This window comes from Giraffa tippelskirchi, chromosome 11 (assembly GCF_054371585.1).
Source record: "Giraffa tippelskirchi isolate mGirTip1 chromosome 11, T2T-mGirTip1v1.2.pri, whole genome shotgun sequence".
NCBI lineage: Eukaryota > Metazoa > Chordata > Mammalia > Artiodactyla > Giraffidae > Giraffa > Giraffa tippelskirchi.
In genome coordinates this window covers 143,709,052-143,730,712 of record NC_137285.1, presented here as the reverse complement: position 1 = coordinate 143,730,712, position 21,661 = coordinate 143,709,052, and the positions used below count along the sequence as shown (strand labels likewise).

At 42.0% G+C, this 21,661-nt stretch overlaps 1 protein-coding gene and 1 long non-coding RNA gene across 8 annotated transcripts in view; one reads left to right on the top strand and one right to left on the bottom strand.

The window, feature by feature from the left end:
• Positions 1-220: 220 nt before the first annotated feature.
• Positions 221-21,661, bottom strand: part of HSD17B12 (hydroxysteroid 17-beta dehydrogenase 12) — a 162,317-nt gene continuing 140,876 nt past the window's right edge. For 2 of the 7 annotated variants that reach the window (XR_014069646.1, XR_014069644.1), the window contains 5 exons: positions 18,954-19,035; positions 17,285-17,350; positions 2,203-2,472; positions 1,825-2,065; positions 221-1,562 (listed from right to left, as the gene is read on the bottom strand). Coding sequence is in view for 2 of the 7 variants with exons in the window: in XM_081544991.1 (XP_081401117.1) it covers positions 1,458-1,562; positions 1,825-1,974; positions 17,285-17,350; positions 18,954-19,035 (403 nt within the window). In the remaining 5 variants the exon portion in view is untranslated. Of the gene's footprint in view, positions 1,563-1,824; positions 2,473-17,284; positions 17,351-18,953; positions 19,036-21,661 lie in introns of all 7 variants that reach the window. The other 5 variants (XM_081544991.1, XM_081544989.1, XR_014069647.1 and 2 more) reach the window with 4 other exon arrangements.
• LOC145527293 (uncharacterized) lies at positions 7,513-12,973 on the top strand. The gene is made up of 2 exons (XR_014069649.1): positions 7,513-8,579; positions 9,663-12,973. It is a non-coding gene; the product is annotated as an uncharacterized LOC145527293 (long non-coding RNA).

Below are 21,661 nucleotides of genomic sequence, written 5' to 3'. Positions count from 1 at the left end.
ACACATGTGTGAAAGCAAAAAATATATTGCCCAGGTCATTGTGACTTCACCATTTCTACAAAAAAAATGAGAGAGAGAAAGGCAAAGTGTTTTCTGTAAAGCTAAATTTATTCAATTTAAATGACTATTTTTTATTCTGAGATTATGTTCTTCCTATTTTAAGGGTACTAAAGTTTCTTTACTTTTATATAATGATGCCAATGGCAGATGGTGATTTGGGTTTTTCTGTTTTTTTTTTTTTTCAATGTCCTTGGCTGGCAAGTTTAAAAGCTAGAAACACTTAAATATGCCAATTAAAATGGATGTTTGTTTTGGTTTGCTGGTGCTTAAAACTCAGAATCTGGGAACCACAGCCTAGGTAAAGATCTGTCTTCTTGCATATTCCACAACACTGAATTAATTTCTTAACAAGTTCCCCAAACAAGTTAGGTATGTAGCAGGATAAAAGTCTTAATTTATATTAAATCAGTGCAAAAATGGCCTTAATTTCAAGCACCAAAGAACTATATTTTCAATGAACATCATGGTTATATCATCTTTTATTAAAACTAATTGTATCAGTACCTATAGGGCACCTACTTAAAAGTGTGACACCACTTCCCTAATATCATTATTGTCCTGGGAGTGGCCTGGTGTCACCCATGTGAGCATTATCGGGTCAGTGCAGAAACAAAGAACCTGGGGTCCAAGAAGGCCGCCTTCCTGGGTCAGGGTTTTAGCGGCACTGGAAGGGCTGCCCATCAGTGTACATTTTGGCCTGTTTACCTTTGTAAATCATACCACAGAGCATTCAGTGTCCACATGCATTTAACCCGAGAAGACATCTGTATTAGAGGAAAGTGTATTTTAGTGGGCATCATGTGTCAAAAATAACTCCATATTTTTACGTCATTAGCTACCCTTGCAAAAGGAAAGTTCTACATAAATGTACAAACATACTTTTAGAAAACCTTACAGAGTGCTCTGCAGATTGCAGTGTGTCTTCTCATATCAATGAATCCCCACTCCCTTAAAAAGTTAAAAACAAAACCAAAAAAAAAATGAGTAGCTTGCCATTACTTTTTAAAAGCACGTTTCAGTGCAAATACAAGAATAATCATCACTGGCATTTTGGACCAGATGAAACTGTTTAGCCTTATGTCTGACTCTATCATTCACTGATTTGCTATAATCATGTTCCTTCTATTAATAGTAAGCAGTTCTTGCTAATGTTAGTTCTATATCCATTTGATATGATCATTTATGTTAAGCTTCAAAATAACTCCTGGTAGCATCCAGAATATATGTCAGGAACTTCTGAAAGCAACCTCTGCTTTCCTCCTAGTTATGACAACATTTAGCTTTATCAGTAACTGTTAATAAGCATGACAACTGAAGATTTGGAAATGGTGGGTTCCTTGCAGCAAACACACCTAGGCTGGAGCATCTGCCGAGTTACTCAAAGCTGTTACCAGTGCTCAGTTGTTCTTCATTTTTTTCAAATAGTGAGCCCGGATGGATTTGTTCACATTCATGCTCACTTTAAGATACAACCAGGAAGGCAGGATTGAGGCTACTGAGGCCTAGGGAAAGAAATGGAGAGGCACGCAATTAAGGCCTGCAATCTGAATTCATTTGATACATATGATCTTATGTTTTACTATGTTACTGTTTTATTTATAGATAGATTTAAGAGTTCTTGGATGTTCAGTGGAAAATACAGAGGCCTTGCTAGTAAGTCTAGACAATGTATATATGCTAATGTATCACATACTAATTTTGTGACTCAAAGGGAAAGAAAACCCCAAACTAAAGTACTAATTCGGGACTTAAAAATCGACATACCATAAGAGAATGGACGAAGTATCCATTGGTCCGGGATTGCACGCCGATGGTTTTAATGGCAGACTTCACAAACGTCTCCGAAGAGGGCTTATCCAAAGTTGGCCTTCGAATTTTAGCCAGTTTGGTTGCGACATAGTAGGGCAGGACACTCTAGACCCCACAAAAAACACGCCATTGGTTAGCGAGGCCATAAACTCAGAATTCACTGTGATGCTCGATTGCTCTCAGTAGCAGAAACATTCTGAAAACGTATAAAGTTTGTATCTTGAGAGAGAGACAGAAGAAAAAGAGAAGCAGCTATCTAAAGCTACCTTGATAGAAGAAATGACTGCATAAAACAAGTTTAAAAAACAAAACAAAACAAAATCTATCACTTGCCTGGTGGTCCAGTGGATAAGAACCCACCTGCCAGTGCAGGGGACACAGAAAGTTGCAGAGCAACGAAGCTCATGAACCCCAACCACGGAGCCTGCGCTGCAGAGCCAGGGAGCTGCAACTAGCAGCCCACACGCTGCGGCTACTGAAGTCCAAGCACCTCGAGCCTGTGCTCCTCGAGAGGAGCCATGGCCACGAGAAGCCTGGACGCTGCAATGAAGAGTAGCCCCTGCTCACTGCAACTAGAGAAAGCCCGAGAGCAGCAACGAAGACCTAGCACAAACAAATAAATAAAACAAATACTTTAAAAAAAGCCTTCCCTAAAAAAGAGAAAAATTTCTTCGTTACTGTGCACGTGCAAGTCCATGGGGTTGCAAAGAACTGGACACAACTGAGCGACTGAACTGAACTGATTGATCAGTACAACACAGTTCGAGACTAGAGAAAGTGTGAAAAAATAGCAGAAACACACCTTTTTGAGTCTTTAAAAAGCAGCATTAAACAAATCTAGAGCAGAGATTTGGAACAGGATGCTTTCTACTCTGACTAAACATGGTTACAGAACCACCATATAGGAGTTTTTGACATTTTATGCCCCTGTAGAGATAATATTAATTTTCACCCTACTTTACGGTTGCTAAACTTGCTCTATCAGCGTTGGTCCATCTAAAATAAAAGACATTTTACACTCTCAGCTTTGGGCTACCCACTTTTCTCCCCTAGTTTCTTACCATTCTGCTTCTGAGTTTTATAAACTTTGCTGTTGATGAGCTAGGGCCACCATCTGTCTTTGTCTTTTTCTTTTTTCTTTGTTGTGGGGGAGACAGGACACCATTATGGAAGCAGCTTGGGTAACTAACAGACACTGGACAGCACTAGTGTGGTATGACAAACCTGGACATCACCTTTCAGGAGAAGTAATTGTTTATTATTATTCAGTATTTAGGGGAACTAATTCTTTCTGATGCTTGCTATATTTTAGATAGGCTTCAACACAGAACACAAGGAAACCCTACTACGATGACTCTTGAGTCATGACACAAGAGGTCCCTTCTATACTTTGAAACTACTTGGGCATGCTTGTATACCAAGGAGTGAATGTACTCTCTTTATCTGAAATGTGTGAAAGGGTATAAATTACAATGAAACTTCTATTAAGGAAGTGGATCTATTTCAACACGTGGTGGTCAAAATCAAAAACTTCATTACTAAAGGCAGAAATAAAACTGAGATGTGCTCCAATCTATAGATTTTCTTCCTGCTAAGAGCGGGGAGTTCCCATATCTCTCTTTCGTTTTGCTCTTTTTTCCCATTCCCAAGTATGAGTCACTCTCCTTAACAGGTGAGCTGAAACTGCAACCCACCTAACAGAACCATGAACCCAAGGGCCTAACCACTGTCACTCTCCAACTTTTTCTTACTCCCTGCAGTCAAAAACCTGACACTAAGGAAAACTAACTTCTCCAAAGTACTTCAATACCTGGGCCAACTTTGATTAGGTGACTTTTTGGTGTTCGACAGTTTGTTTACTGGAACTGGGCTTCCTCAGTGGTTCAGATGGTAAAGAATCCGCTTGCAGTGCAGGAGGCCTGGGTTTGGTCCCTGGATCGGGAAGACCCCCTGAAGAAGGGAATGGCTACCCACTGCAGTATTCTTGCCTGGAGAATTCCATGGACAGAGGAGCCTGGCAGGCCACAGTCCATGAGGTCACAAAGAGTCGGACACGACTGAGTGATTAACACACACATTTACTGGAATTATTACTCTACACTTATTCTTTACTTAAAAAGCATTTTTTTTTTTTCCAAATAGGTTCTTATTTTTAACACCATGTTGCTGCAAGGATCCAGTATATGATGGTACGAACCAAAGAGCGATCCCAGGCTAACACACAGTGTGAAATTCAGAGCTCATGAAGCTCTGACAATGGGTAGGGAAAGAAAGCTTGTTCGTCAAGCTGAGTAGCAAACAGAGCAGAGAGAATGTATACGTGTACTCTGACTCAATAGTGAAGGACGTCAAGCAAACACTGTCACACCTCTGTGCCTTGGGTTTCTTGGTTACAAAAAAGGAAAGATTAAAAAAAACCAAAAAACCTTTCTCATATACAGATCATAAGGCTATCAAGAGTGAAGTTTCGAGCCTCTCAGTATAAAGGTGGTCTACTAAATGATACATTCCAATTACATTATTCTAGTCTAATCTTCCCTGCCTCCCTCCTCCGTGGGGAGGCATAAATCAGACTGTTCTGATCTTAAATTAAGTCGCACTGCCTGGCTGAACCACTTGATGGTGCCAAATGTTAACTCATCATTCAGTTAAACCTCCAGCTTGTCTAGAGGAGGTCCTGGCTCTGGAGGTGGGGACAAGAGACACATATAAATTCTACTCTGGGAAGGGTATTTATTTCTACAAAGGTTTAAAATCAAAGCCGTTCACATGGCCTAGCAGAGGATGGAAAGGATTCAGAGATGGGAGTTTGTCAGGTAAACGAATAAGGGAAGAACACTTTGGGTAATGGGAACAGCAGGAGCAAAGAGAAGGAGACACAGGGAGCAGGATGTTCTCAGGGACCTGCAACAATTCACTACGGTCCACACATCGGAAAGGCATGAAGCAGTGGCAGGAGGAAGGCTAAAGGGTACAGAAAACTAAGTCCAATCACCCACGGTATTGATTTCCAGAGCGGAAGTTCTGTGATGGCACGGTCTTATTCACCATTATATGCTTAGCCACCGCCATTGCCGCGCATGTGCTAAGAGGGCCAAGAAGATCTACTGAATGAATCAGCACCAGAGCCCTTCTCTCGGGACAGCCCTGAATATACTACTGGGGTCCCTTTCTACTGCTGCAGTCCAGAAAATTAATGACACCAGGAAGGTGACAACGTGATATGAGATTTTAAACCACAACTTTAGATATTCTGACACTTAAGCAAGATTATCTATCTAAACAAAAGCAAACGTATAGGTTTTGCTATAGCTCATCTAGCATTTAAAAAGCAGTATTTCAAATCACGTAAAAGTTTCCCTGGTGGCTCAGATGGTAAAGAATCTGCTTGCAATGTGGGAGATCTGGGTTCGATCCCTGGATTGGGAAGGTCCCCTGGAGGAGGGCATGGCAACTCACTTCAGTATTCTTGCCTGGAGAATTCCATGGACAGAGAAGCCTGGTGGGCTACAGTCCATGGGGTTGCAAGGAGTTGGACACAACAGAGTGACTAAGCATAGGACAGTATAAGGAAATACCTAAAGGAAATCAACCCTGAATATTCACTGGAAGGACTGATGCTGAAGCTGAAGCTCCAATACTTTGGCCATCTGATGAGAAGAGCCGACTCATTGGAAAAAACCCTGATGCTGGGAAAGACTGAAGGCAGGAGGAGAAGGGGATGACAGAGGATGAGCTGGATGGATGGCATCACCAGCTCAATGGGCATGAGTTTGAGTAAACTCCAGGAAATAGTGAAGGATGAAGGACAGGGAAGCCTGGCGTGCTGCAGTCCACGGGGTCGCAAAGAGATGGAAATGACTCAGTGACTGAACAACAACAAGGAAATATCTTATAGGTCAAAATGTCATCTAAACCGTTAAACAAAAAACCCAATAAATGATCATTAATCCACCTTTCCTGTCTTTCCTGTCTATGCAGGGAAACATTATAGTGAACAGGTCAAGAAGATACTCATACTTTCATAGGAGGTATTTCGGGTAGAACAAAACAAATTTTAAAAGTTGCTTAAGCTCAACAATTTGCTGTGATAAATACAGCCAGCCTGGAAACAGCTTGACCCTTGACAGCTACAGATGCAGGCACATGCCCTGGTCTTCAAACTGAAAATCATTAACTAGGCCATAAAGCAAAGCTGTTGATGTTTTATCCTTGCATCAGCCTATTAAAAAAAAAAATCCCTGGAGATAAATTTGGTATCCTTTGTCTCACCCACTGAGTAGCTTGCTGACGTATCTGGTCTTTAGAGAACAGTTTAGCGGGCCCTCGATTCAGAACTGGAAGTTTAACTACAACTTGATGTCACAGAATAGGAGAAAGATGGATGCCCAGTTCTGCACGGCAAGTGTTCAAGCATCAGACACCAAACCTTCTAACATCACACGGTGCTGATCTTTCATGCAGTCATCTGTGTACTAAACACGCCTTCTCAAATTTAACGGTGACTACAACAACCCCCAGCCATGCTTTGGGAAACAAGGATCCAGAGAACACCAGGTTCCAGTCTGTTTGTACAATACGGAATTCTCAACCTGGGGTCTGGTCTGCCTTTTACAAGCATTAACGTTTACCAGGGAAGCTGGCACACATTCTCAAGGCAGAGGCTGCAGCTCCTAGGAGGTGTTTCAGGGAATCTCTTCCCTTAAGCCTATGGACTCATCCTCCATCACAGGATCGATACCCTCCAGAAAGTCTGAATGATCACATACCTAGATCCCACTTTTCGAAAGGAAAGTGAAGTTGCTCGGTCGTGTCTGACTCTCTGCGACCCCATGGACTGCAGCCCGCCAGGCTCCTCCATCCATGGGATTCTCCAGGCAAGAATACTGGAGTAGGTTGCCATATCCTTTTCCAGGGGATGTTCCTGACCCAGGGATCAAACCCGGGTCTCCCACACTGCAGGCAGACTCTTTGCTGTCTGAGATTGGGTTATTTCACTTGCAGACCATGAGATGAGCATTTTCACCAAAGGGCCCTTGATTATGTCATTGGTAGAAACAAATCCTTGGACTTGCTAGAAAATGTTAGGATAAAGGAATCATTCTGATGGTGCAGAGATCCCTGATTCCACAGCAATGAGCAAAGGCCCCATAGTAACACTAGCTACAAAGGACCTAAGCACAAAATAAAGGAGTTGAAGTGTTGTGCTCTGCACAAAGACAATCCTTGATCAACACTGGCTGGCTGATAATGTTACAAATGACCTACTTTCATATATGTGGAATTTGAACATTAAAATTCAGAGAATCAAAGGACAAACAGTGTAATCTCACCCCAAAAAAGCATGTATTCAACAACAAGTGCTTCCTAAGCACCTACTAGAACACTGATTTAGGCACTCGGAATTCAGTTATGAACAAAGACAGAATCCCTGACCTTACTAAGCTTACATCTTAGTTGGGGGAAGGGGAACCTGGTGCATAGAATCTACAAACAGATGGTAAAAGAATGTCTATAAGATTGGCAGGTGATGATAAAAAAGGAAGAAGGGAAATAAACCTGAGTGAAGGATGGAGGTGATGGGGGCTGCTACTGCAGGTGATGAAGAAGGCCCTCTGTGATACGGTCACATATAAACAAAGACTACAATGAAGGGAGAGAGCAAGCCAGAAGGACACCTGGATAAAGAGCCTTAGACTGGAAGAACAGTAAGTGCAAAGGTCCTGAGGTGTGAGTGTGCTTGGAGCGTTTGAGGAACTGCAAGGAGGCCAGAGAAATAGCAGGGGTGGGGGCGAGGTGATGTGAAATGCTTGCAATCAGAACAAGGTAGGTCATAAGAACTCATGATTTCACTCTTAAAGAGATGAAAAACCACAGGACAATTTTGAGCAGAGGAGTAAAATGACCTGGATTATGCTTTAAAGAGATCACTCTGCAGGAGCAGACTATGGGGGCTGGCAGGGATGGGAGTGCGGAGGCCACACAGAAAGATACTGCAAAAGATACAGCCAAGGGATCATGGTGGCTCAGATTAGCAGCAGTGGTGGGTCATGAGAAGTGGTCAGGTAGTGGGTGTGTTTAAAGGATCAACTACAGTCAGGAAGATTTCCTGATGGATGGAATTTTGGGTGTAAAAGAAAGAATAAGCTAGATACAGGGAGCAGAGCATCAGCTCTGAAATCAATAGGCCTAGATTCAAATTCCACTCGACCACTTACTAGTTGTGAGATCTTGAACAAAATATTGAGCTTTAGTTTCTTCCTTGGGGGTATACAGCATCTTCCTTATTGCATTATTACGAGGATTAGATAAAACATTGTCAGTTAAAGAGTGTGGGACTTGAACTCTGGCATGTATTAGCAATTATTTTCCAAGTTTTCTAATATTTATATTTTTCAGAATGGATTTAGAAAGAAAAACTTAGCTAACATTTTATATCCTGTAAGAGGTATAAGAACACCATTTGCTATAGAAAAATGACTCTGACAACCACTTGGATATCTGAGTCCTTTACGGATATAGATTTAAAGTGTTTGAAGAAGGGCTTCCCTGGTGACTCAGGCAGTAAAGACTCTGTCTACAATGCGGGAGACCTGGGTTCAATCCCTGGGTCAGGGAGACCCCCTGGAGAAGGGAATGGCATCCCACTCCAGTATTCTTGCCTGGAGAATTCCATGGACAGAGGAACCTCGCGGGCTACAGTCCATGGGGTCTCAAAGAGTCAGACACGACTGAGCAACTAACACTATCACTAAAGCACACTTTCGGTTTTTAGTTCTTGTGGTGCAACATTAAAAAAGCCAAGGAAAAAAAGCCCTTATCAGTGACAAAAATAAGGATTCACCTAGTTGGAAGGGGTCTGGGTCCAAAGATCCCAACAGGACTAATTTTATCATTCTTTTTTTTTTTTTCATGGTAAAGACTGCTTTATTGGTGGCAGCTAGTACAAGTCAATAAATATCATTCTTAAAGACGTTTCTCAAAGTCGGTGCAGTTGACTAGATAGAACTACCTCCTGTGAGAATCTTTCTGCTGCTTCGTTGTTCTCTGTATTTAGACTCCATTTGCACTAAAGACACACACCATTGCCTTCTTTCATTGTCACTGGCAATTAACAAGAAGAACGTATGAGGACTCACATTTTCATCCCCAACACCTATTTCTTCACATTGAGCTTTCTAGCTCGCTGAAGCCTCGTAGATCTGTCTGATTACGCTAAGCAATAAAATGCTGTAACAAAATATACACAGAGAATATCTGCTTTCATTAACAAAATAAACCGGAATCTTGTTTGCTCCCTCACTTCAATTTGTCTGACTTGTTTTCTAAATTTATTCTAAAAACTACGTTTTTTGAAGAATTAACCAAACTGCCAACTCTCATCACCGAAGAGAAACGAAGCACTGGAAGGTAGGACTCTAAGAGAATGGGGCCCCGAGAGTTTCTCCATTATGATAAGTTCACATTTAAACGGAGCTTTCTTTTGTAATCTCGTGCTAAGTGTGAGAAGCCCCCCTTCGTTTTTAGGCCAGACCAGCTGAAACCTACACCTACCTTCTTTGGGTCTGGATGGTCTCCACCTGCATCCTCACCTTTCCTCTGGTAGAGTCAGGTAAACTAAACCTGGGCTTCCCTGGTGGCTCAGACGGTAAAGAATCCGCCTGCAATGTGGGAGACCCTGGTTCGATCCTTGGGTCGGGAAGATCCCCTGGAGAAGGGAATGGCAACCCACTCCAGTATTCTTGGCTGGGAAATCCCATGGACAGAGGAGTCTGGTGGGCTCTAGTCTATAGGATTGCAAAGAGTTGGACATGACTGAGCAACTGACACTTTCCCTTTCAAACTAAACCTAATGGGTGGTTTCAGTTAGCAAATGATCCTCTTGTTGAGAACATTTCCAGGGACCTGGCTTTCCAGCTCCAAGCAAGAAAACGATGCTCAGGACAACACCCCAGGGAGAAGCACGGGGGCCTGGCAGAAAGAGCACAGACCTTGGCATTACTCAAACTCACGTGACCAATCCGGATGGGGAAATTCCTAAATTCCCTATACCTCCCCCACGCCCCCAACACAGCATCCTCCTTTAGAGTCTTACAGAACGGATCACTATGTGAAATCATCTCATTCATGTGTGTGTGCGCTTGCTTATTGTCTGTCTTCTTCTCACTAAATAGAAACTCGGCCACAGCAGGGACTCCATCTGTCTTTTTGCCACTGCAGCCCCACCTCCCCAGCAGTTCCCTCGCAGTACTTCTTGACTGAAGAAATGTGAAACACAATCTACACCTCTGGTTTGGGACTCACTATCTCTGGTCATCTGAGTGTGTTTAAATATCTGTCTGTGTGGGTGCCTTGAGGACAGAACTGTGTCTTATTCACTTGCTTCCTCCCTGCCTGGCTGAAGAGCCAGCCAGGAGCAGGCACTTGGTGACTTCGGGCAAGTTACATGACACCTATTGATTCTTTCTTTGCCTCCTGTTTGTAAAAATGGGATTGGGTTAACATCTATCTCAAATGAGATAACAAAAGAGGTGAAAACATTATAGATAGTCAAAATAAATGTAAGTTTCTTTCCTCTTTATTTCACGCTTCTGTATCATTGCAGAGTTTCTAGTGTTTTTATTTATACATGCAATATCACATGTCCCCAGCGGCTAGAGGGGAAGGCTGACTCTCAAGGGAATGAGGCAGCTTTCTGTGGGTTAGACCACCGAGGGATATTATCAGAACTAGACCCCGGTCTGCTGACTCTAGGCTCAGCATCCTTTCCTTACCGCCACTAAGCACTCTGGTAATCAGTGTGGTCTGCGTGAAACCACAGCCTGCATGGAGGGAGCTGAGACTTCTGGCTTTGAAATGGCTAGATATCTGGGCAGGGCTTCGTGAATTCTTTAGCATCAGAAAGCTCTTCATGGGGACTTCCCTGGTGGCCCAAAGGTTAAGACGTCACACCTCCATTGCAGAGAGACGTGAGTTTGATTCTTGCTTGGGGAACTAGATCCCACATGCTGGGTGGTGCGGCCAAAAGATTAAAAAGAAAAAGCTTTTCATAAGGCAGGTTTGTGAAGAGTCACCGCTGATGTTACATCCACGAGAAACTGATGGGGGTAGGCATGTGCATGGTCCTCAGTGTGTCTCCCCACAGACTGCTCGTTAGTGCAGGGGGAAAACACAGTCACGCTACAGCAGAGAAACCAGGGAACTCTTTGACTGAAGGGTCGACGTCAGCATCAGCAGGAAGGGGCAGATGGACATCATGCATCTCTGGGTATGACGCCCTGAGGAGGACACACCGTCACGTATGTCATTCTGCCAGGAAAACATAACCCGAATCTGATCATGAGGAAGCATCAGAGAAACCCCAGTGAGAAATGTTCCATGAAAAAGACAGAGGAGTCCTATACGCTTCAAAAATGTCAATGTCATAAAAGACAAAGAAAGGCTAAGGATACATTCCAGATAAAAGGAAACTCAAGGGAGGTGGGAGCGGGGTCCAGGAAGGGGAACACATGTAAACCCATGGCTGATTCATGTCAATGTATGGCAAAAACCACTACAATATTGTAAAGTAATTAGCCCCCAACTAAAATAAATAAATTTATTTAAAAAAAAAAAAAAAAGGAAACTCAAGAGACAGGAAAACTATATGATACCTGGTCCTAGACTGAATTATTTGCAGGAGGATAAAAAATGCTATAAAGAATATTATGAGAGAGAGTTCCCTGATGGCCTGATGGTTAGGATTTTGGGCTTTCACTGCCATGGCCTGGGTTCAGTTCCTGGTCGGGGAATTCAGATCCCATAAGCCATGCAGTTCAGCCAAGAAGAGAGATACTGTGAGGTCAAAAATTAGAATGCAGATGGTAGGTTAGATAAAAATACTACATCAATGTTAACTGTAAAGTTGGTAACTGTACTGTGATTAGTTATAAGAGTATCCTTATTCTTTGAAAATAAACAGAAGGATCTGGTGGTAAAAAAACATGATACATGCAGCTCACCTCCCAGTGATAAAACAAATGGAGTAAAATATTAACCATAAGTGAATCTGCATAAAGAATACTGGGATGTTCTTTGTACTACTCTTACAAGCTTTCTACAAATTTGAAATTATTTCCAAATTAAAAAAACACACACTCAAGAAGGCCTGTGAAAGTTTTACAGAATAAGAGTTCAAGAAGCATAGTTTAAGGATGTCATCTTAGTCTCAGCTATTTCTTACTTGCTTGGCATTAAAAGATGGATCCTGGTACTGGGGCCCACCAACTAGCCTGTCAGATCACTTATGACTTTGCCCTCTGAAAGAGTTAAGTATAATTTTGACTGGGATTTAGTTATAGGGTAATAATGAGAACAGATCGTTCTTAGTGACAGAGCAACTTTCAATGAGATTTACAACGATGTATTTCTTAGCCTCTATTATAACATCAACAGAGTCAAAATGCACCTCTAAGACGTTTCTTATCACTTGTTGTCGCTACTGTTTGTGTTTCTGGGAAATGCTTATCTACTGGCAAATTCATGAAGGAAATGTTAAATGCTCTTACAAAATTATAGGGAAGAAGTTGAAGGAAAGATGAGAGCAAAGCAAACAAAAAATCTAACAAAGGAATTAATATAAAATAATTCAGAATCTGAAAAACATTCTCTCTCTCTCTCCCCAAAGAGCAATCTGTCGTATCTCCACGTGGACACAGACCTAGAAAGAACTTGTCTTCCAAAGAGTAAAAGAAACCGAAATTTGACATCATAGCATTAGCCTGGAAACCCTCTAGATAGAGAAGTTGAAAATTCAAGACCAGAGGCTTATGTGAGCAACAGCAGAAGCTCAGGCCTTAAAAACAGAAGACTGTGTATCACCATGCACAGCCATGCACAGCCAGGGTCCTGCACGATGCCAGCAGATGGCAGCTCTCTGGTGTGCCCTGTACCACACGTGCCATGAGTGACAGAGACAGGATAAAAAGCCCAAATACACTGGATGCAGTGTATCCCAGAAAACACTGGTTGGGAGGGGATAGGCGGAGTTTGGGGCAGAGAGTATCAGACACAGATATGTAATAAGAAATAAGAGAAGGGCTTCCCTGGTGGCTCGGGGGTAAAGACTCCACCTGCCAATGCAGGAGACACGGGTTCCATCCCCGGACTGGGAAGGTCCTGCATGCCGCAGAGCAACTAAGCCCATGCAACGTAACGATACAGCCTGTGCTCTAGCGCCCGGGGGCCGCAACTACTGAGCCTGAATGCTCTAGAGCCCGTGCTCCGCAGCGAGAGAGCAGCCCCTGCTCACCACAGCCAGACAGAAGCCCGCACGTCAGGGGAGACCCAGGACAGCGGAATCAATCCATTTTTTAAAAAAAAAGAAAGAAAGAAGACAGCAAAAGGGAAGATGTAACCACGTGAGCCCAGCAGCTGAGATAAGGTTTCCTGGGTGAAGTGAGGCCGAAGCCCTTAAAGATGCGCAGGGACCGCGGGCTGCCGTGTGAACGGGGCAGGGAGGAGGTGTGAAGGGGAGCCTGGCAGAGGAGTGGGGGTGAGGGTGGGCCGGCAGAGGAGGAGCCAGTCACGGGCGCCGCCGAGTGCACAGCATGTGCCGCACACGACAGGGTCCACTCTGGCTGGAATTCAGAGTGGGATGATGGAGCGGTCGGAGGTGATGGCCTCAGGGGATCTGAATCCTATCCTGAACTTGATGGGCAGCCACTGGAGGACTCTGAAGGAAGGGTAAACACCTCGCTTGTTTTGAATCAGATCACCCGGGAAACGGTATGTGGGAAGGAGTGGAAGGGAAACCAGCTGATAAATACTCCTCACCCAAAAGAGACCACACACCATCAGAGAAAAACCAATACCCTGTAATGGAGCTGCATTTAGACCGGATTTTTTTTTTCTTCTTCTTATCCCTTTGGTCAGAGTTAACATGAGAGTCTCTCCTACTTCAGCATTCCGATGTGTTCATGCAGAAACGACTACTTTTCCTCACAAACATTGCGGTTTTTGGTTTTTCACCAAGTTCACTTTAAGTCTAAACTGAGTGAATTCCCGTGAAGGGACACAGGGATCAATGAAATCACATCATTGATAATTCATCTTTAGAAAAAAGAAAAGTTTATCAAAGTAAAATATTTCTGAAACAAATGCTAATGTGTTTCTGTAGTAGCTGTTGGCCACCACAGATCAACAGGGAGAGAATATGCAGAAAAGATCTTTGAGGGAAATCAGACCTTGGAAAGAAAGAAACAGTCTCGTCTGTTCATGGAATTTTAGAAATTGCTCGTCTGCGCTCCCAAGGCCTAAGACTCCCTTTTGTCACTGCAACACTTGGCAGCTTCTGGTCACCCTGCCTCCAGGTCACTCACCAATGGCCCTTTAAGATTCCTACTGGGTCTCCATAGTGTTTAAAAATTATTAGTTAAAAACTGTAAGTTAATAGCTTGGATATAATTGATTCATCAGAATGAGACGGTGGAATGACACAGTGTGGCACAGTGAGGCCTGACCTCCCCTGAGTGCTTCACTGATCTGTTACCAAAATACAACACATTCTATGTAGCAGGTTCAGACTATTAGCATTAAAATAACTGGTGTCAAGAGACAGGGAAGGGGGGAGTGTATAGTAACTCCATACAAAATTCAGGAATCTTGAAAACCCTAACCTCCCAGGGTACCCTATATTCATGGGGAACTGCAGACTGGAATAACACCAAAGGGCTATGATATGGAAGGATTCCTTCAAAGGATCCCTTGGCGGAGGCATTTAGAGGGACAGGCTCTAAACTGACCCTGGAAGATGAGGAAATATTTACCCTAAAGATATAAGGGAAGAAATGGAACTAAACAGTCCAGCACCTTCTGCCTGACTAGATGGATCCAATAAATGTTCAGTGGGGTTCCCAGGTAGTGCTAGTGGTAAAGAACCTTCTTGCGATGCAGGAGACGTAAGAGATGTGGGTTCGACCCCTGGGTGAGGAAGACCCCATGGAGGAGGGCATGGTAACACTCCAGTACTCTTGCCTGGAGAATTCCATGGACAGAGGAGCCTGGCGGGCTCCAGTCCATGGGGTTGCAAAGAGTCGGACATGACTGAGCGACTAACACTAAGATCATTAGGAGATGCCTTGAAACACATAGAGACATATGCAGTGCCTAGAACGGTGTCTGAAAAGTATTCCCTCTAACATTAGCTATTTGTATTATGATTGATAATCTGGGGCTTCAGGGTACAAAAAGGAAAATCTTAGGCTCACAGAATGGAAAGCCACAATGAACACTGGATGTGTGAAGAGGTGGGCGCAGGTCATAGGCAGGAGCAGGAAAGATATAAGAAGTGCAATCTCTCCCAAGACATTGATAAAAATGTGCCTAACCATGAAGATACTGCGAGCCATCATTTCTTTGTGTTGAGCAATAGCTAATTTGAGACTGATACCCGTAAAAGCCCCTTCACTGGATTGGTTTTGTATTGTTTTCACAGCATTGTATCTGTTAGCTACATAATAAAATCAAAGGTCTCTCTAAAAATTAAGTCAAAATGGATCAAAGGCCTAATTATTAGAGCTAAAGCTGCAAAACTCTTAGAGGAAAACATAAAGGGGAAAATCAGCTATACTTAAATTTTTTTAAAAAAAACCTAGGGGAAAGCCTCATGACATTTGATTTGGCAATGGCTTCTTGACCATGACACCAAGAGCACAGGTAACAGCAACGAAAAATAAGTTAAACTTTTGACCATCAAAGGAGACTCCCCATAGAGTGAAAAGGTAACCCACAGACTGGGAGAAAATGTTTGTAACTCATATATCTAACAAAGGGTTAATGTCCAGAATATATTTAGAACTCCTACAATTCAAAAATAAAAAGGCAAACAACCCAATGAAAAAAATGAGTGGAGAACCTGAATAGATACTTCTCCAAGGAAGATAGACAAATGGCCAGTACACACTTGAAGAGATGCTCAACATCATTAATCCTTAAGGAAATGCAAATCAAAATCAAAACCACAATGTGATACCACTCCATATGCATAAGCATCAGCTCAGATCAGTCGCTCAGTCATGTCTGCATCTGCGACCCCATGGACTGTAGCCTGCCAGGCTCCTCTGTCCATGGAATTCTCCAAGCAACAGTACTGGAGCGAGTTGCCATTTCCTCCACCAGAGGATCTTCCGGGCCCAGGGATCAAACACACGTCTCTTGTGTCTCCTGCATTGGCAGGCAGATTCCTTACCACTGTGCCACCTGGGAAGCACTCATGACGATGGCTATTATTAAAAACAAACGAAAAGAAAATACCAAACACTGGTGAGGATGTGGAGAAATTGGAACCCTTATGCATTGCTGGTAGGAATATAAAATAGGGCAGCTATTATACTGTGGAAAACAGGAAGGTGATTCTTACAAAAAAGAATGATCATATGATCCATCATTTCCATCTGAATACATATCCAAAAGAACTGAAAGCAGGGTCTCAAAAAGATAAGTGTAAACCCACATTCAAAGCAGCATTATTCACAGCAGCCAAGATGAAGCAACCTAATGTCCTTCGACAGATGAATGGATAAACATACGTGACAAATACCAGTAACAGAATTACATTAAGCCTTAAAAAGGAAATTCTGACACATGCTATAACATGGATGAACCCTGAAGACATTATGTTAAGTGAAATAAGCCAGTCACAAAAAGACAAATACTGTAGGACTCCACTCCTATGAAGTACCTGGTGTAGTCAAATTCAGAGACAACAAGTAGAATGGTGGTGTCAGAGGCTGGGGGAGGGTAAATGGAAAATGACTGTTTAAAGGATACAGACTTTCAGTTTTGAAAAACTGCAAAAAATCCTGGAGATGGAAGGTAGTGGTGGTTGTAGACAATGTGAATGTACTTCATGGCACTGAACTGAATACTTAAAAGTGACAGAAATGGTGTTTTCGGTGTATATTTTACCACAATTTAAAAAAAAGTAAAAAATCACTACCATACCTGTATCAACCTGGTAAATGCAGTCATCCTCACTTTAGTAAAAGTTAGCTTTATTCGGCACTTTCCTCTCCTATCATTAATAAACAGTGGCACTCCTTGCATACTTGGCAGCTTCCTTGCATACTTGGCAGCTAAGAGATACTGATGGTCTAATTTTTTCAACATAAAATCATAAGCACTTACAATTACTATGCACCAATTGTTTATGCTGCATAGTTCTACTTTAGGGGTCATTGCTTTAAAATTCTAGAGAATTAACTGTTTAAAATCTAGACTTAAGGGCATAAAGCAAAAGAAACCATGTCTTTAATGGTGTGCTAACGTCATATTCACTTACTTAGGAATGTGATTTTCTTTCGTTGCCAAGACAGCAACAGTTGCTGTGGAAACCACACAAAAACAGGGATACTTAACTGAAACGAACTCTACTCACCTGCACAAAGATGCCCTTGCTCTTATATTCCTCATGGAGGCATTGAGAGAAGAAATCTACAAAAGCCTGGGAGGGGTGGGAGTGAGAACACACACATTATATCAATCGGCCTGCTCTGTAGCCATGGAAACAAAAATAATCAACTAACCATTTAACACTATAGTTTCTAATCATTCTTTTCACTTCAAATGAAGAAGATACCTTAAAAAAAAACCCTCAAAGCCTCACGTTTTCTTTTTCTGCCACTTAATTGAGTATTCTTTCACCAAATATAATATCTAAATCAAATTCTGACTGAACTGGAAAAGGCTCTTCTTATCTTTTCTGTTTTCAGAAAATTACTTTCCAAGAAAAAAACCTCTTATTATATAACAAAGGGTACGGTCCTCTTCCCCACTTGCCATTGGAACAGAGACACAGTATGAATTCTGTTCAAGTCTGTTCTACGGGGATTTTGTTGTCAGTAAAGAGAAGAAAAGAGCAAGCATTCTCTTCGTCCTTTGGGACGACAAGATCCAAGAAGTGTAGAGATGAACGTGACAGCCCATCTTCTTCCAACAGAACAACTCTAAATCTATTTGTAAAATATACCATTTTTTCAAATGTGGACTCAACCTCAGGCTATCAGTGATGACTCTACTAGAGTCCCTGTTAATAATATTAATAGTCCTGTGTCTGTGGAGCAGAACAGGCAAGAAGTTCACCAATCACTTCAAGAAACATGGTGTTGATTTTAAATATGCCTACTGTATGTTTCAGAGATATAGAAAGCAGGTAGACTGCAGGGTGGGGAGGGCGGGGCCAAGCTTTTTCAAAATACAGTACTTTTCAGTTTTTCCAGGGGCCAAAAGGCAAGGGAAAAGAAGGCAGGTATTTTGCTCTTTTTTTCCCCCTGCACAACGCAAGTTCTTACTGTGCATGTTATTTTATCATGTGCTGTTAAAAGCAGCGTCTCAATGGTCACCTTTACTTCAGAGATGTATCCTATGCTTCAACAATGTATTTGAGAACAATGCTATTGACCTGCAGGCAGCATAAAATACATTCTAAATCACTGTCCTGGCAGTAGTGTGAAGAGGTGAATGGTGATGTGGTATACAATTATGGAATCTTACAGAGAGCTCTGGAAATTCTTGTATCACTCCAGAAGTGGCAGTAAATATCTATGAATTTTGAATAATGTTGCCAAACATTCACAGTTTCCTCATCTATCTTGTGTCTACTATGTTTACCTATGTGCTGACTAGCTGCAATCCTGCTATTCAGTTCTGCGGACTTGGCACTTAAGCTGTATGCTGAGTCATTCATGAGCCAAATCCCCAGTCTTAGACTCATTAACACCATGCTCTGATCAGCTGAGCTAACTGGTCCAGACTAGCTCTCTACTGGAAAGCACAAACACCAATTTTAAAACCAGTGAACTGCGAGGAAAAAAAAAAGCATCTGTGGATCTGAGATCTTGGTGTCTCGGTTCGGTTGTAAAGTTGATACCAATCAGTCTATCTCCAGCTCCTGCTCTTCTGAAACTAGGGTTGGCTATTTTCCTTTTCTTCTCAGTCCATTTGAAAATGGCTAAAGATAGAACTTCAAGAAAGTCCCTCGCTTATTTCTCAGACTGAAAACTATTCTTTATTCTTCTTCTGACACCATTTACTAAGAAATTGTTCACCTTGGTTGCAGAGTAGATGGTCAACAATGGAACTGGGTACAAGCCACTGGCAGAGGAGATGTTCAGAATTGCCCCTTTAGATCTAAAAAAAGAAGATGCAAGTAAACAGAGTGAAATCAAATATACAACTGTAAGTTACAGATTGAGATGCATAAAATTATTTGAAATAGAATAACTTGGTTGTTTTTCTAACCCACCTCTCTCCTTGCCTTTCATCAGCATGTGCTATGCTTGGTCAGCGAATGAGGCATAACTCAATCAACTAAAAATAGCTGCTCTTTGCAGTTAGCTCACTTCTCAGTCTTAGTAATCTGGGGCATGACCAGATTAGATCTTCAGTCTTCTTGAGTTGATTTCTATCCTCTGCGGTCTTCTCTGGCCATAGCACAAAGAATTATCACTCTTAAAAACACTCTCATACTCCTGGTATGCTTTTAATTTGGCACATTATCACATACTATCATGCTGCCGCATTTAATCATTCTATGATTATCAACATTTTTAGCCCTCATAAAACCCATCAGCTTCTGGACATCATAGCTCTTAACTTATACTTTTCCACAAAATCCTTTGCCTGTGGTGAGCATGTAACAGGTACTTACATGAATGCATGGTTATGTCTCCCCTTCTTACCTTCCCCAGGTGGTAGGCATTCAGGTGCTAAATGAAGAGCTGACTCTAAAGTCATGCTACTCCACAGTTCATCAAATCATATGCTTTTGCCAAAAGGCAAAGCTCAATTTCTACTGTAACTTTTAGAAACTAATGAGATTTCAGAGTCAGAAAGTTACCAGGAATGACTTGTTCTACAGATAAGTAAAAATCAGTTTGCGAAAAGCAATGCTGTAAATACACATGTTGTTAGCGGTTGTATATGGCTTGGGTAAAGTGTGAAATTAGGGTTTTAGGAATTTTAGACAGAATTAGCAACCAACTTTTGGTCTTCAAATCCATTCTTCTCAGGGGAGCTGGTCCAGTTATTCAGCTACGTCAACCTGACCCTACCTGTCCCCTGCCCTCTAGACCAGGTTCCTTTCCTTCATCTTTCATGCTCAGTTGCTCAGCTGTGTCCCTCTTTGTGACCCCATGGACTGTAACCCGCCAGGCTCCTCTGTACACAGGATTCTCCAGGCAAGGATACTGGAGTGGGTTGCCATTTCCTTCACAGGGTATCTTCCCTACCTACCCAGGGATCAAACCCGAGTCTCTTGCATCTCTTGAGTTGGCAGATGGATTCTTTACCACTGCGCTACCTCGGAAGTCTTTCTTTCAACTTGAAAGTGAAAGTTGCTCAGTCATGTCCAACTCTTTGCGACCCCATGGACTGTATCATCCATGGAATTCTCCAGGCCAGAATACTGGAGTGGGTAGTGTTTTCCTTCTCCAGGGGATCTTCCCAACGCAGGGATCGAACCCAGGTCTCCCTCATTGCGGGTGGATTCTTTACCAGCTGAGCCACAAGGGAAGCCCCAGAATACTGGAGTGGGTAGCCTATCCCTTGTCCAGGGGATCTTCCCTACCCAGGAGTAGAACCGGGGTCTCCTGCATTGCAGAAGGATTCTTTACCAACTGAGCTATCAGGGAAGCTCTTAGTTTCTCATTATTCTTGGTCTGAATTTACTTCCCAAGGCCTTCTTTTTTTTGTATTTTTTAAAAGGACTATATAGGCCCTTAATAAAAGAAACAAGATCGAATGGCTTCTAAGTTATTTTAGACATAAATCTGAGAAGAAATAATCCCCAAAGGTCCCTCAGTCCATCTGCCAGCCTCTAGGCAAGATGCCACTTCAACCATCAAATGGAAGTCTGGACCCTCCACTTAATGAGTCACTGAAAATGAGTTGTTTTTTTGCTTCTGTTTTTGAACTGAAGTTTTTATTAGTAATATACACTTTCCTAAGTGGTGAATCAATTAACAGGTTGGACATAGAAATCAAATCTCAAATTTTCTGAAGAAAGTTTGAAATATGTAGTCAACATATTAATTATACCATTCTTGTAGTTTTTGCCTGTGTCTCTCGCACAGACAGAAAAGGCTTTTCTTTTTAAATTTTAAGAGTAAGACTGTCTATCAGGACCTAGAACCCAATTATTCTAAGATAAAAACAGGTGAATTAGCAATTAGTTATCTAGTAATTTCACTTTATCTACATTTGAGAGAAATTCCTTTGATCAAAAGGGGTTAAAAACCACCTTTGTTACTGAGACTTTTAATACAGTATTAATTTATGATGTTTAAAATATCTTTATCTTTTTAGGGTGTTAAAAATGTTCTGAAATTAGATTGTGCTGATGATACACTCTGTAAATATACTAGAAACCACCAGATTGTACACTTTAAACAAGTGGATTTTAGGACATGTGATATATATCTCAATAAATCTATATATAAAGAGAGTGAAATATATTTATAATTTATTGGAATGTGTTACCTTTAAGCTAAAAGCAGATCCCAATCAAGTTGAAGCCATCTCCTGCAATACAATCTGCTTTCTGAGAATAAGCCCAAATCCTTGCGCCCTGTCCTGAGCCCCAAGCATCCATGTAAGTTTAGGTGGTGTTTTATTTTAACATTTTCTCATATAACCAGGAACTGCTATATTCTCACTCATCACAGCAAGTGAAGAAAACCCATTCTGAAGTAGTTGTAGAAGATGATGTTTTTCACTGTAGCCTATCACTGCTGGTTTAATCAGAGGGATTCTGGGC